This window comes from Crassostrea angulata, chromosome 5 (assembly GCF_025612915.1).
Source record: "Crassostrea angulata isolate pt1a10 chromosome 5, ASM2561291v2, whole genome shotgun sequence".
Lineage (NCBI taxonomy): Eukaryota > Metazoa > Mollusca > Bivalvia > Ostreida > Ostreidae > Magallana > Magallana angulata.
Genome location: NC_069115.1, coordinates 23,365,072 through 23,379,006, shown reverse-complemented (window position 1 = coordinate 23,379,006; position 13,935 = coordinate 23,365,072). Strand labels below are relative to the sequence as shown.

Genomic DNA, 13,935 nt, shown 5'->3' with positions numbered 1-13,935 from the left:
ATTTCTAAAAAAAGATAGAAAACTTGTTCAGTTAAAAATAAATTTCCGAGTATCGCCTTTTGTCGGTCGATTAGCTGTGCTCAAGATATACCTTACGTTAAGGGCGTGAGATATGCCTCTCGCCTGAAACTATTCTGCAACAATGCCGTCCGCTCTAAATTGGATATAACTACAGAGACTATGGTCAAACCCACGCTATCTTCAATGCAGGTTTGGCATATTTTCTTACTGTTTTTTATTATCATGCTTTATCGTTATCGTTCTACGTCTTTAAATTAAGGTTAAATTATATGTTTTGGTGTGCCTTTATACATTTTTCATAAAATTCTACTAGTGTGTGGCAGTTACAAATTTAATGTAGCTTTTGACAAAACCATATTTTTAGTTGTTTTAATTCTATTTCAAGGTCTAATTAAGTCAGGTACCTTAAACGAGTTGAATAAATTGTAAAATTTGGAAATCATACATGTACATGTACTTAAAAAAGTAAATCTCAGTTATTCAAATCGTCTTTATAGAAACGTTTTAGTAGAAAATAAAGAAAATTTTATTGTAAAATAATGACAGTAAACATTCACATGTCTTCCTGTTTAATAAGAATAGTAGGTCAAGGGCATGATAGCGATCTACGTTGTTTACATGCATGTCTGGTTTTTCCTTCTTAGTGGTAGTCGTGGGCAAAACATCAGCTGATCAGTCCTCGTCAGGTATATGAAACTGAAATAACACACTGTGTATTATACATATCTGGTGTACGTGCAATTTTAAAGTAGTATATCTTTATTTCTAACAAAAATTGGACCCCAATACTAATATTTGCTATTATAGTTTCTTACGTCTCGTGTATTTGTGGACACTCTTCGACATATCTACATGTACATTTATTACGAGATTATACATGTAAAAGCAACTGTGAATTTATTATTTTTTAATCCCCCAAGCAGTAAAAAATCGTTTATTTCAATCAGCAATATAGCGGAATGTCGGATATCTCAAAGTTTTCTGGAGTCCTCAACAAACTATGCATCATGTCAATGCAAACTTTTGCGGTTATAACGAACTTAAGTCTAACAAATTTACGAATATAACGAATTGATTTTGAATCTGGCAAAGGTAAAAAAGTAATACTTTCAAACAAAGTGTTTTATAGTTTTTAAACACCAATCAACATTTTAATTTGCATCATTTCAATTTCTCAAAAATCTTTATGTCTGCCATCCAATTAATTTAATATTAAAAGACGCTATTATATCTCATGACTCTGAAACCGCATATGGCAGTCATTTTGAAGAAAATGGCGTCTGCTATTCGATATTGCTTCACAATAATACTAGTCTAAATAAGAGGCCTTAAGACACCCCCCCCCCGAAACCCCCCCCCCCAAAAAAAAAAAACCCCACAAAAAACTTGTTGCAAGATCTCATCAATGCTGTTTCACAAAACTGTCATTTATTATGATTAACTTTAGATTTTTTTTTAATTCGAGAGCCTTGGCCAGTTTGTGTTTTACTGACCAAGTATAAACCATATTAGGTCAACTACAAACCATGTAACTAATCATTTGTGGTAGAAATAATTAGATTCGACCTCATTAAGGAAGGAGTCTTTTATGGTTTTCGACTTGTCAAACGTAAAATTTTTTAATTGTTCATTAAATCAAGATGAAAGGAAATTATAATAGAGTATTTTTCTTTCTTTTTTTTATTATCGAACAACTTGGCATAGAAAAAGTAATCAAAGTTTAGAATCTAACAAGGACTATATTTTTGGCGTAATATTGGCGTAGGAAAATATCACATATTGTGCAATTCAGAATTGCTGCAGATTAATGAGTCTGGTTTAGCATTTTAAAAATAATAACATTAATGTTGGATTTTTACACTAATGTAAACTAATGATATGATTCTTGGGTTTCAGAATATGTGTTTAAAATATGATTTGCCTATCAAACTACATTTTTATAGGCTTTTTAAAGTGCCCTTCTATACACTGATTTTTGTGAAAAAATCACTAAAATCAGTTTTTCTCTTTTATTAAATGGTCAATATATTAGCTCTTCTGTCAATTTATATCTTTTTATAAATTCTTTATTATACATGAAAATCATAAATATTTTATTATTGGAAGCATGAAAAAATAATAGTAATTCCCTCAAAATTTAAGAAAATTAGAGGAAATGCAGGCTAAGCAATATCAGTTTTAGTATATAAATAGTTATTCCAATTAAGTAGTATAAGCTGATAGACATTCTAATATTCTATCATTTCATTGAAGAATAGAATCTTCATATCTTAAAGAAATGACTACAGAACTACAAAGAGCTACACTTGTTTTCATCATCCTTTACGTTGAGGAAAAAGGTAGTGACCTTGACCTGCTCTTATGCGAAAACAAAAAGGTCAAATTTGATAAAACTGATAGAATCATTTTGTAATATGATCCGTTTGACTCTGTCAAAATCTCACGAATTTCTTATTATAAGAAGTATGTTTGATAACGAGAAGACTCCTTCCTTAAAGGGGCATGATCACGATTTTGGTCAAATTTTATTTGTCTCTTTTTATTATTTACAATGCTTTAGGAATGCATTTCTAATGATCAAATGTATTTTGACAGTCAATCGTAGAGTTATGATAAGCAAGATACAGGACTCACAACTCTTTTTAATGTACATGTAAACAAGGCTCGTGCCCTGTTTTTGTTTACATATGTTAAATATACCAGTAAAAAATCTTTTTCAAACTGATTTGTCTATCTTTTTATTGATTATAAGCATAAAAAACCAGTTCCTAACGTTTAACACATACATTTGTAATTATTGGTCTAATACTTTAATTTTCACTTCAACATTCAAAATGTAAACAAAGGCTTTGTTTACATAGCGAAGAATTGAAAGCTCTGTAACTCGCTTATAACTCAACAAATGGCACTCAAATTTTAGTAGCATATCAAAAGTGCCTTACTGAAGCATTGTAAACATTAAAAATCGGAGAAATAATTTTTGATCAAAATCGTGACCATGGCCCTTTAAAGAGAAGGTTGGCGCATCTTATAAAAAAAAACGACTTGAAAAAAATTTCCGATCGGGTTCGGTATTTTTGTACTACTCATGAATGTGTAAACTTTCAGAAAATTACAAAGTTCTCCATGTAATAAATCTAATTATTTCATTAAAATTAATAATTACGTATAACCTGTCACATATTTACATCGCCACGTATTACGGGGTCAGCTTATATACTAATACTAATACTGTATGCGTATTTACTGTAAACAAAACACATGCAGGGCTCGCGAAGATTCTCCTGGACATGTTTGTTAATAAATTATGTCATTTCTACTTCTCCCATGTTATAATTGTTCAGGGTATTTAAAATAACTACAATTATTATTTTGTAAGCATGTATTTTGCGTTTTTATCATAGGAGTTACCACAACCTAAATTCATTTTTGTAAATGAGGCACCTTGAGGAGTTATTTGACATATTCATGTCTGTTAATATTAAAATGAACCGAAATTGGCAAACCATCAATACATTATTGAGATATTGGTGTTGTGTTCCTTTTTGAGAGTCCCTTTAACCTCGTATACCAAGATGACCGTAGTTGGACGAATATCTTGTAATTTTCAGCACGTGTCAATTACTGTCAATCAAAGTCCACGTGTTACAAATAAACGATATAAGATTATTCCGGTTTGTACGACCCTTAAATTTCCGGAAGCACATAATTACGTTAATTAGGTATGCGAAAGGGATATTTATGTTTTTCAACTATTACAATCAATGTTATTTCTTATTTTCCTAACAATACAATGGATAAATTTGAAGTTTTTCACAAATGTGTTTTCAGCTGTACTGTCTCTTTAAGAAGAGAACGGATAATTAGAGATAAAAACAACTACTTGGACTACAGTTGCCGATGACAATATAATTGATATTATATGCTTGGAAATGATAGTCTTATTTTTGTGACCGTGCTTGAGTTTTAGGCATCAACCCTCCTCACTCGTGAAATTAACATTTCAATGGTTATGCTCATTTTCCCTATCGTCAATTGGAAGTATTGCTCGATACACCTACATTTAAAAGAAACCCTAAGAAAATGTCTTTTTTTTCTGTATAACTTTCTGTAAGGAAAACCCACTGCACCTGAAATATGTAAATAAACATTGTACGTAAACATTGTATTCAATTGCAATGTGACAATCAATGCCTTTAGATTAAAGGAGGTAGGACTCTACTTTCAAAAGTCTTTGAGTTTTTTTTATTAAGTATTTTTTTAACTTCCACACTTAAACTTAACCCAAAATTCAAAACAAAAATCGGAGGTATATACTTCTTTCGGCGCTACGGTGCATTTAACATGCCCTTTCTGCAATAAAAGTGCAATTTACATATAAAACGTTTTACCTTCTATTATTATCTATAGGAATGAAGCATGGCATCATATACAAATTTGCTTCAAATGAATGAAATCAAAATGTTTATAGTTTCATCACCTTATTAATATTTGGACCTTTTTGCACTATTAAAATCGCTGTTTTCAGTCTTTTACAATTCAACATGCAAAATAATAATTTTAGTCTCAAATTTTTACTTAAATTATAACAGAAATGTTTAAATAGTCTTATAAATTCAGAAAATAAAACCAAAAGCATGGGTCTATTATGTAAATTTTTAGATATGGCATGAAATAAGCTAATTTAAGGCAAAAAGTGAAGTTACTGTTTTCTAGACCTTTTTGACATATGAGCTAAATGTACCAATGTAAGTCTATTGAAATATTTTAAAAATGTGCAAAAAGTTTTTTCTCGGAACATAATGAAGATATCAACATGCAAAAACTATCAAAAAGTTTGGTTTTTACTGAAAATGAGGAAGCCAGAGTTGCTGTACTCTAAAACGGTTGATTTATTAAAAATGTTCATTTTCTTCTTCTGGTATAGCTGCAGCGATATAGATAGCTACTGTATGAACAGCCACAAAACACACTGGATTTGAACATAAAAGTGAATGTCAAAATTACTACGCTATATTAATATTTTCCAGGTTGAAGTTTAATGTAGAAACATCTTAATTGGAGTTTGCTGTGGCTACCACGATAATCTACACTTGTATTATGTGCCTATTCACAAAAAAGTGAATATAAAAAAGATAAAGATTATCCCTGATGATCGCTTCTGAGGCATCCTTGGCCAAAAGACGAACCAAACGTAAGCTTCCCTTATTTGGCCTTATCCTTTATTTGTCATTAAATGTCATTTGTTTGCATTTTTTCCATTTTATGCTTTTTTATCGATGAAGACAAATTTGATACATGTAATACCATTACTAATATCCCATATTATGATTAATAAATAATAACGAATGATTGATTTTAATACCATTTGATAACTATCCTTTAAGCTTTATGCATTGTATCGTAAAAAACTGAATAAGACTTAATAAACTTGCATATTTGAAATAGATTTTTCTCCCACAATGGATGAACAAACGACACTACTTGATGATTTTAAAAAATGTGAAGCACCCCACTGCCTTGGCAATGACGAGCTTTTCAACATAATTGGACCACTTATACGAGATAAAATGACGGCAAAGAAATGTCGGCAGTACGTATCAGATTATGAAGAAAAACATTTTTTCTATTTTTCACTGTTCAAGCCCTTATTTAAAAAAGTTGGGCAAAGTTGGATTGAAAATGCAAAACAGGACATTAAAAACATAAGTAAAAATGGAGTTGCACCATCATTGCGAGAATTGTATGCAATAAGCGAGATCATCTCCAGAAATGTTATTGTTTTATATAAATGCAAGGAAGGAAAAATCAGGGGTGTGCAAATTGAGCCTATGATTCGCGAGACGGAAGATGACAAAAGCATGCCATTGATTTTGTTATTGACATTGGAGGAAGAAATTATCCATGTCATAAAAAGTGACAGGAAAATCGATCATTTAAACAAAGATGGTTTTATAAAAAACGCCAGGCATGCCCGCTGTGTTGACAAAAGGTTTCGCAACAATTTTGACGATTTACAAAATTTTTTATTTGACGCAGAAGAGATTAACAGTTGTGCCACAAACTATCCACAAGAAGTCATGGAAACTTTTTCCGGTGAAGTTACAAATTTATTTCTCCTTATCGGAAAACTAATTTATGGATCAGAAGAAAATGAAAAAGATGTTCAATGTTTATTAAAAAATCATATGGAAGTTCAGGAATTTCGTCCAGTATACATGCAACACGTCAATGTTGAAGAAAATGTTGCAACTGAAAATAAAAGCAATCAAGAAAGCACATTGAAAAAACGAATTGAAGAAGAATTTAAACAGCATTTGACTGGCTGGAAAACAGCAGAGATTGTGGATTTCTTCGCTATCGCAAGCGTTTTCAATTTACAAGTTTATGTAGTCTTTCCGAATGGAAATAAAAAACCAAATTTGTATCTTCCAATATGCGGAAGCTATTTATATACATTCAAATCGCCCCTGATTTTTCAAAACAGGGAAAACGAACAATTGTTTAAAGTCAACATTGAAGGTTTAAAATGCCCCTGCTTTCAGAAAACTCCAGAAATAGTTGGACAATTCCCTGTTTATAACGACGATTTTGACATTGACAGAGTTAACAAGCTTGGTAAGTGTGAAAACTTTAGATTACTAAATTTAGGCCATCACTATTTTTAAATTTGGTAAAAAAAAAAAAGTGGGCTTATCAGCTTGATGAATATTCGCCTCGGTTTTAATTTGCATCCTAATTTTATAACAAAGTATTTATACAATCGCGGTATTATATAGATTTTTATTCTTTCTTGATTGTTCTTAAATAAGACTATCTATGTTTATGTCTTTCTAAGTGTGTTACATTGAACACCACACATGAAGATTGGTCAGTGTCTCATTAAAAGACAATGGAATGCTACTTGGATTGTAAACAACTATTGGTGTATCCTAAAATTACGATTTTTTTCTTGATTCATTGTATTTGAAAAAAAAACAACCTTAGCATTAAGAAAATACCAAAGCCTGTAAAAGTTTGTAGGCATGTCTAAAGATAAAAAAAAATGATATGAAGCACGTCACATAAAAATTGAAAAAGTTTTATTCATGATCATTTAATATAAGCCAAATGTTTAATTCATGTATTTTCGTTAGAGAACAAGATCTGACTTAAGGAAATTTTTCTGTAAAATGCAATCATAACCAACCATTCGACTTTATTATACCAATCTTATATATATATATATATAATATGATACCTTTTTTTTCATTGTATAAAGATTTAAAACCTTGTTGTCCTCCTGAAAGAAGACACGGACGTCATCAGCATTATCAACGTATATTAAAAAACGATACCCGTCTGTATGAAAGGGATGATGAACAATGGCTTGGAACACTAGACGAGGACGCCATATTTATAAATGAAATGTTAGCAGAAGAGGGACGACAGTTAGACATGATACAGGGTGGTAAGGGAACACTAGCACAATGTCTGGGTAAAGAAATTTACGGAAACGAGGATACTGAATTGCAAATCAGGTATGTGATTTAATTTCTATTCACTTTGTGAATTGTTTCAACAAAAAAGTAAAGCATGATAAAGCATCATATTCGAAATGATAAATGTTCACTACAACTTGCAGTCTTTCTCCAAATGTTGAAGAAGCTCTCGTAAATGTTGCGGAATTGACGGGGTTCGCTTTGTACATATTTCGATATTCAAAGGAGCACCACGTATGGACAATAGAAAAGCCAGCAATTCTTGTCAACAATAAACAATGTCGGTATTACATAACCCTTGCCATTATAGAGAAAGATGGAAAGAAATATGTTGATAGAGTATCATCAAAGAGTGGATGCAATTGTATGCTGACGCCGCCCAACATAAATTGCGTAAAAGGTATATGAAATAATTTTAGAAACTAAAGTTTCCATAATAACAAGACAAGTATATCATTTAATTCTTTAATTTAATCCAATCATTTGTCTGTTCTGTTTAGAATTTGATTTATCTAATCAATTCGTTTTGACAGAGTCTATTACAGCTTTTGCTTTCACTTTTGGGAGTTGAATTTAATCAAGTGTGCAATTACTCTGCAAACCGGAAGTGAAACAGTGTTTAGACCTAAGCATAAATCAACACCGCTGACAACATATATATATATATATATATATATATATATATATATATATATATATATATATATACAGTAAAACACGCTTATAACGAAGTCCCGGGGACTGCAAATTTAACTTCGTTAGAAGCGTAATTCGTTATATCCGTCAAGTTTACAACATGAAATAGAGACTTGGGGAATGAAATTCACTTCGCTGTAAGCGTCAATTCATTATAAGCGTTTTCGCTATAACCGTGTTTTACTGTATATAGTTCATGAAAATAATAGATAAATTCGATGATATATATGTATTCTAAAGCATTTTTTTTAAAGAAAACTTATTCATATATACATTGTAAGTAGTCAGTTGTAAATGGAACGAAATATTTAGTTTTTTTAGTAGTTGTATGTATTCCTACGCCAGAGTTCAATATGGAGAAGGCTTACATAGGCATTGCCTGCTGCCTAATCCATTTATGTAAATGTATACTCGCATAATAAAATATGTCCAAATCAAATCAGAGTTCAATATACATGTAGCCTCGTTCAACCAACGCTCGTCTGTCTCCGTAAATTTCCGACAAGCAGAGAGTCTCTCTTGCTTGTCGGAGATTAACGGAGATAGCCAAGCGTCTGGTTGAACAAGACTAGAGGTCAATATTGCTTGGATCCATACAATTAATTTCTAAGGAATATTTCGATTTCTGATGGGATTAATTTTTTTATATATCTTAAAACATGATTCATATGGGCTTTTCAGGAAATTCATATTAGGAAAAAATGAGCGTAATTCAAATTCATATAGGAAATTTTTGCCCTGCAAATATTCATGACATATCATTGATTTTTAAATAAATTAAAATCGATAAAATCAACTCACGTCAGTACTTCAGTACTTTGATTCTCATTTAATCTTACAATGCAGCAATGAACGTTGTGATTTGGAATTGTAAAATATAAAGAACTAAAAATTTTACGATGAAATGCAGTGCACTTCAGGTTTGTCCACCCTTGATGTTTCTACGATTTAACCAACAGTTGTTTAAATTTGAAGTTCAATATGTAAATAATTAAACTGAACTTAAATATTGGTGTATTGCAAATATATTTTTTCATGCTGTATGAGCTAACACAGGTACACTATCGGATCAATTAAGAATGCCCCCCCCCCCCCCCCCCAATTATACATTATATAAATTCGTTAAATATCTTTTTTTTTGGCATTTCTTTACTTAAATGAATCACATTCATTTGTTCTTATTCTTTTAAATATGTAAAGTCATCGATAAACTTTTCTATAATGACATTTACAGTGCATTTGATTCATATTTTCAGCTTCGAAAAAATATAATTTAGCATCAGTCAATAGCTTTTTAAATAATGATTCAAAGCCATTCAAAGTTAGTGCATTTGTAATTCATTATATATCCTATTGAAACTACAAAGGAATAAATAACAAGCCAGGTAAAAATATTGAAATATGGTGCATATGACTGCCTTACACGGTTTATAAGTTTTTCATAGAAATTTGCGATTCCAACAACAAAAAATATTTAAATTGTTAGCTTAGCATAGCTTACATTGTAACACGTGTTGAAACACAGTTATAAATCAAGATATTTTGCCAAAACTGTGATTCACATTGCACTTATATTACAGTCGATAACGTTAAAATAGTACAGTATGCCCCTGATGATGGCATGCCACAATCTAAAGACCTTAATTTATAAACTGTACTTTATTTTCGACAAAATTTACCGGGTACACTGTTATATGTGTTGTCAACAGTAAACCGAATACCATAGGTAAGAAATCTGTTAACTCTATTGACGCCATGCTGAATAAGATCTCGTCGATTTGATTGTTAAACAATTTAAAAACTCTTTAAATAGATGTTGAATCATTGCAAATATTATCTTTATCATGTAAATAAGGAACCAATCTCTCCCGGCCACGAATTTAGAAAGATTTGGAATATTATATAATATATGACCATGCGTTTGACTTACTCTTTTTAATTGTTTTCTTTTTCTTAGTAATAACTCTTCTCCTTATAATATATTTACACTACACTCTGAAATTTGATTTCAAGTTAAGCCAGCGTTGAATCAAATGAACGATATTTTTTAAAATTTATAGATTTTACAGTCTTTTTACACAATTCAAAAGTGTCTTCTTGCTTAATTTTAGTTCCAACTGAATTGGAGCGGATTGACAAAGGAAGCCGACATAGACCACTGTTAACGTTTTTCCCGACGAAACCACCGGAAGACTGGTTTAGTGACGATGTACGTAGAGAAGAAACCATAATTCCTATATATTCTGAGCTTCGTCTCGTATTGGACAGAAGCGATATGGCGGATCGGTTAATTGACATAGTGTCTGATTACACACATTCTTTATACCGATGCATTAGCAAAGATATTTTTGGCAATGAAAATCAGTATCAAGAAATAATGAAGGAAGTTATGACAGAGATTGAAGAAAACTCAAGAGAATATGGCCAGCTCCTTAAGGCAGAAAAAGAACAAGCTGATACTGAGTTTTTAAAAAATTTCAAATACCGAGACAATCAGTTTTTAGATATTTTAAGATCTCAGACAAAAATTCTTGAAAAGTGTGCCAAATTTTTCACTGAAAGAATTGAAGATGGAATGGCTTTGGGAGATTTGGAGCTCATTGCAGCAGCAACGTGCTTTCAAGTACCAATATACGTACTAAGTGCTAGCGTTCATGAAGACAAGACGGAAACAGAATGGAAGCTGTTCACTCAAATAAGAAGACGAAAACAGCCCCATGACTTCTTGCAACGACGGCAATATTTAGCTGGCGAAAACACCGTTTTCAAATGCTTGGCTGATGACGAAAAAGTTTCTAAATTTCATATTACTCTTTTTAGAAACTTTTCAGGACAGTTTCACAGAATTGCACCAATTAGAAAGGTGTGCAACTGTTTAATGGAACCACCAGTTGTCTTTTTACCAATGACGCATACACATTCTGAAGACCAAGGTATGTGTAAATTAAATGCAAAATATATGGTTTTATCGCGTTTATCGTGTTTGTTCAGTTTAAAGGAGGTTTATGATAAAATAATAATCTATCAGATTCATTCAATTATTTAATGATTTTCTAGCCATCAATATTAAAATAAAGGAATTTACCAAATTTGAAAATTAGCATCGCAAAAACGAATTTCCTTTCACAGGAGGCTATCTGATTTATTATTAAATGTGGTAACTTTATGACTTTCTAACTAATGTTTGATAATTAACGTTCAAAGCAACTTATCAAATGTAGTGAATATGTACATTTGTTTCTTTTATTCAGACTTTAGACTGTTTTACGAAACAAATCGCTTCAAAACTAAGCTTAATATGGCAAAACTTGCGTTGGATAACTGGATGAGATGTAACGCAGCTTTCGAGATACTTTGCACCGAAATAGTTGACGAGTTGGAAGGACGAAGACGAAATGTTAACATTTCAACGATAGTGGGGTCTTCTGTAGGAATCGCGGGATCAGCTCTTGCCATTGCAGGAGTTATTGCAGCCCCTTTTACAGCGGGGGTGTCCTTAGGCTTGACAGTCTCCGGGGCGGTAATTGGTTCTCTAAGTGGAGCAAGTGTTGTCGGAGCCAAAATAACAGAAACTGTGTTGAATAAAGATGCGAATGAAAAATTTGAACGGTATTATATGAATTTACAGGAACACACCAGAGTACTAATACGGTCATTAAAAGATCTTGAAGCTGAAATGGACAACATAAAAAAACAAAATACAGTTGATGTAGGAGCATTACAAACTGCGGCTAGAGCATTGTGTGCGATCGGGGGTGTTCCATTTATTGTCGTACGTATCGTCGTTAGAGCGGTGTCTTTCGCAGATATGGTACTTCCTCCATTATCCGCTGTTCTCGATTTAGGTGTACTTGGTTACAGCATCTACAACCTCGTAAAAGGGTCCAAAACAAACGTCACAGAGAAAGTACGGTCTTTGCGATCCATTCTCAGAGCCACAAGAACACAGTTAAGCATATGGGCATACGGAAATCAGAAAAAATTCTTACAAGCTATGGATTATGGGAAATGACTAACAACAATAGCTCAAACAGTACTTTGTGCACAAAACGTATAAGTGTTTCTGTGTGGGTTTTTTTATCATTAAACGGAAATGGGAACTTGGGTTCTTTTTAATATAATATATGCACGATACACGTTCATGCTTAGATTCAGCAAACTATAAGATTTGTGTATTACGTAATACTTTGTCATTCCGATTTTCAATTTACATGAATAATTAACACGATTGTATTTGTTATCTCTGCAAAATGAACTGTTATACATTAAAGGGGCTTGGTCACGATTTTGGTCAAATTTTATTTTTCTGCTTTATTATCTGTAATGCTTTAAGAATGCATTTCTAAAGATCAAATGAAATTTGGGAGTCGGTCGTTAAGTTATAAGCAAGATACAGGGCTCACAGTTATTTGTCATGTTAACAAGCCTCGTGTCCTGTTTTTGTTTTCTTAGTGTCAATATACCAGTAAAAATCTTTTCCAAGCTTGGTCTTATTTCTTATTTATTTCAAGCATCATTAAACAGTTCCTAACGTTTAACACAATCATTTTAGGTCTGAAACTGGAATTTTTACTTCAAAATTCAAAATGTGAACAAAAGCTTTCTTTACATGGCAACGAATTGTAAGCTCTGTTACTTGCCTATAACTCGACGAATGACAATCAAATTTTGGTTAGAAATGCCTTACAGAAGCATTGTAAAAATTAAATCGATTTTTTTTTTCTGAAATTGTGACCATGCCCTTTAAAAATTGCTGACATTTGATTTGAATGAGATTGAGGTTACTCCTATTTATACGCGCACGTTATAAAACCTTGAAACTCAGAGTTTTCATTTTTTTTAAAAATATTAATTTAGTGTAACACGTCTCTTGACTTGCATTGTATCCATACTTTTTTAAAAATATGAATCAAAATATCTTTACCAATTTACTCGACTTGTTGAGAGAAAGGCTGTACAGTTAATCTACACTTATAAATTTAGACATTTTGCAAATAAACTACAAAATGACAGCACCAGAGTACTTTCTTACACCTTTGGTATTTAAACACATGTGAGATGATGTCCGTAAGGTACAATTGAATTTAACTGATAAGCTATTGTTGTGAAATAATTCAAAGACATACTTTCATTTTCGATAAACAAGCACGAAAAAGCAAAAATGAGAGTAAGATGGCCATGGTGGACAAGCTTTGGCGGATCCAAGTCAGGGAAAATCTCGATCAAAGTACAGTGTATATACTTGCAATGAAATGATATTTAATGATTACGTATAGACTAGAGTGAATATATTTACTGGTCGTCTATTTAGAGAATATATAAAAGTTAAGATAAGACAAATGTTGAATGAATGAAATAAGTCAATTTCTTTAGTTTGCGATTTTAATTTTGATACTCATTCGCTTGCGAAGCACGACTTCTGGTGAGAGAATGGAATGGAACTTTCCAGAACGGGGTAACAAACAATGCGGATTGACTAATTAACGAAAAGTGTAGGACGAGTTCATCATGCATCGCGGGCCGATACCTTGGATCGGACTTCAATTAATACAAAAAGTTAATAAATAAAATGGAACAATTACTTCGATTTTAGTATTAATGGAAAGAACTTTCCAGAACGGGTGCCTAGAAACGGGTTGACTAGTTTACATCCTGATGGAAAGTGTAGGGCGAGTTAACCATCGGCTTTGACGAATTACTTTGAATCTGACAACTTTGGATTAAAATATGCATACAA

The 13,935-nt window shown here is 32.0% G+C and overlaps 1 protein-coding gene across 2 annotated transcripts; it reads left to right on the top strand.

The window, feature by feature from the left end:
• The first annotated feature begins 17 nt into the window (after nt 1-17).
• On the top strand, nt 18-12,680 carry LOC128184860 (uncharacterized). Of its 2 annotated transcripts, XM_052854485.1 has the most exons (8): nt 18-210; nt 666-707; nt 5,052-5,215; nt 5,470-6,639; nt 7,283-7,541; nt 7,646-7,902; nt 10,310-11,131; nt 11,450-12,680. In XM_052854485.1, exons 3-8 carry the CDS (start codon nt 5,173-5,175, stop codon nt 12,208-12,210), a joined length of 3,312 nt encoding a protein of 1,103 aa, XP_052710445.1. In that variant the 5' UTR covers nt 18-210; nt 666-707; nt 5,052-5,172; the 3' UTR covers nt 12,211-12,680. The 2 variants fall into 2 exon arrangements, with proteins under 2 accessions (XP_052710445.1, XP_052710444.1); XM_052854484.1 differs by lacking the exon at nt 666-707.
• Nucleotides 12,681-13,935: the final 1,255 nt, after the last annotated feature.

Bases quoted from the DNA above. Each gene is read 5' to 3' on its own strand.
- LOC128184860 (XM_052854484.1), top strand. From the start codon at position 5,173: ATGATCGCTTCTGAGGCATCCTTGGCCAAAAGACGAACCAAAC. The intron at 7,542-7,645 runs GTATGTGATTTA...TACAACTTGCAG, and splicing joins GATACTGAATTGCAAATCAG to TCTTTCTCCAAATGTTGAAG. The intron at 7,903-10,309 runs GTATATGAAATA...GCTTAATTTTAG, and splicing joins CAACATAAATTGCGTAAAAG to TTCCAACTGAATTGGAGCGG.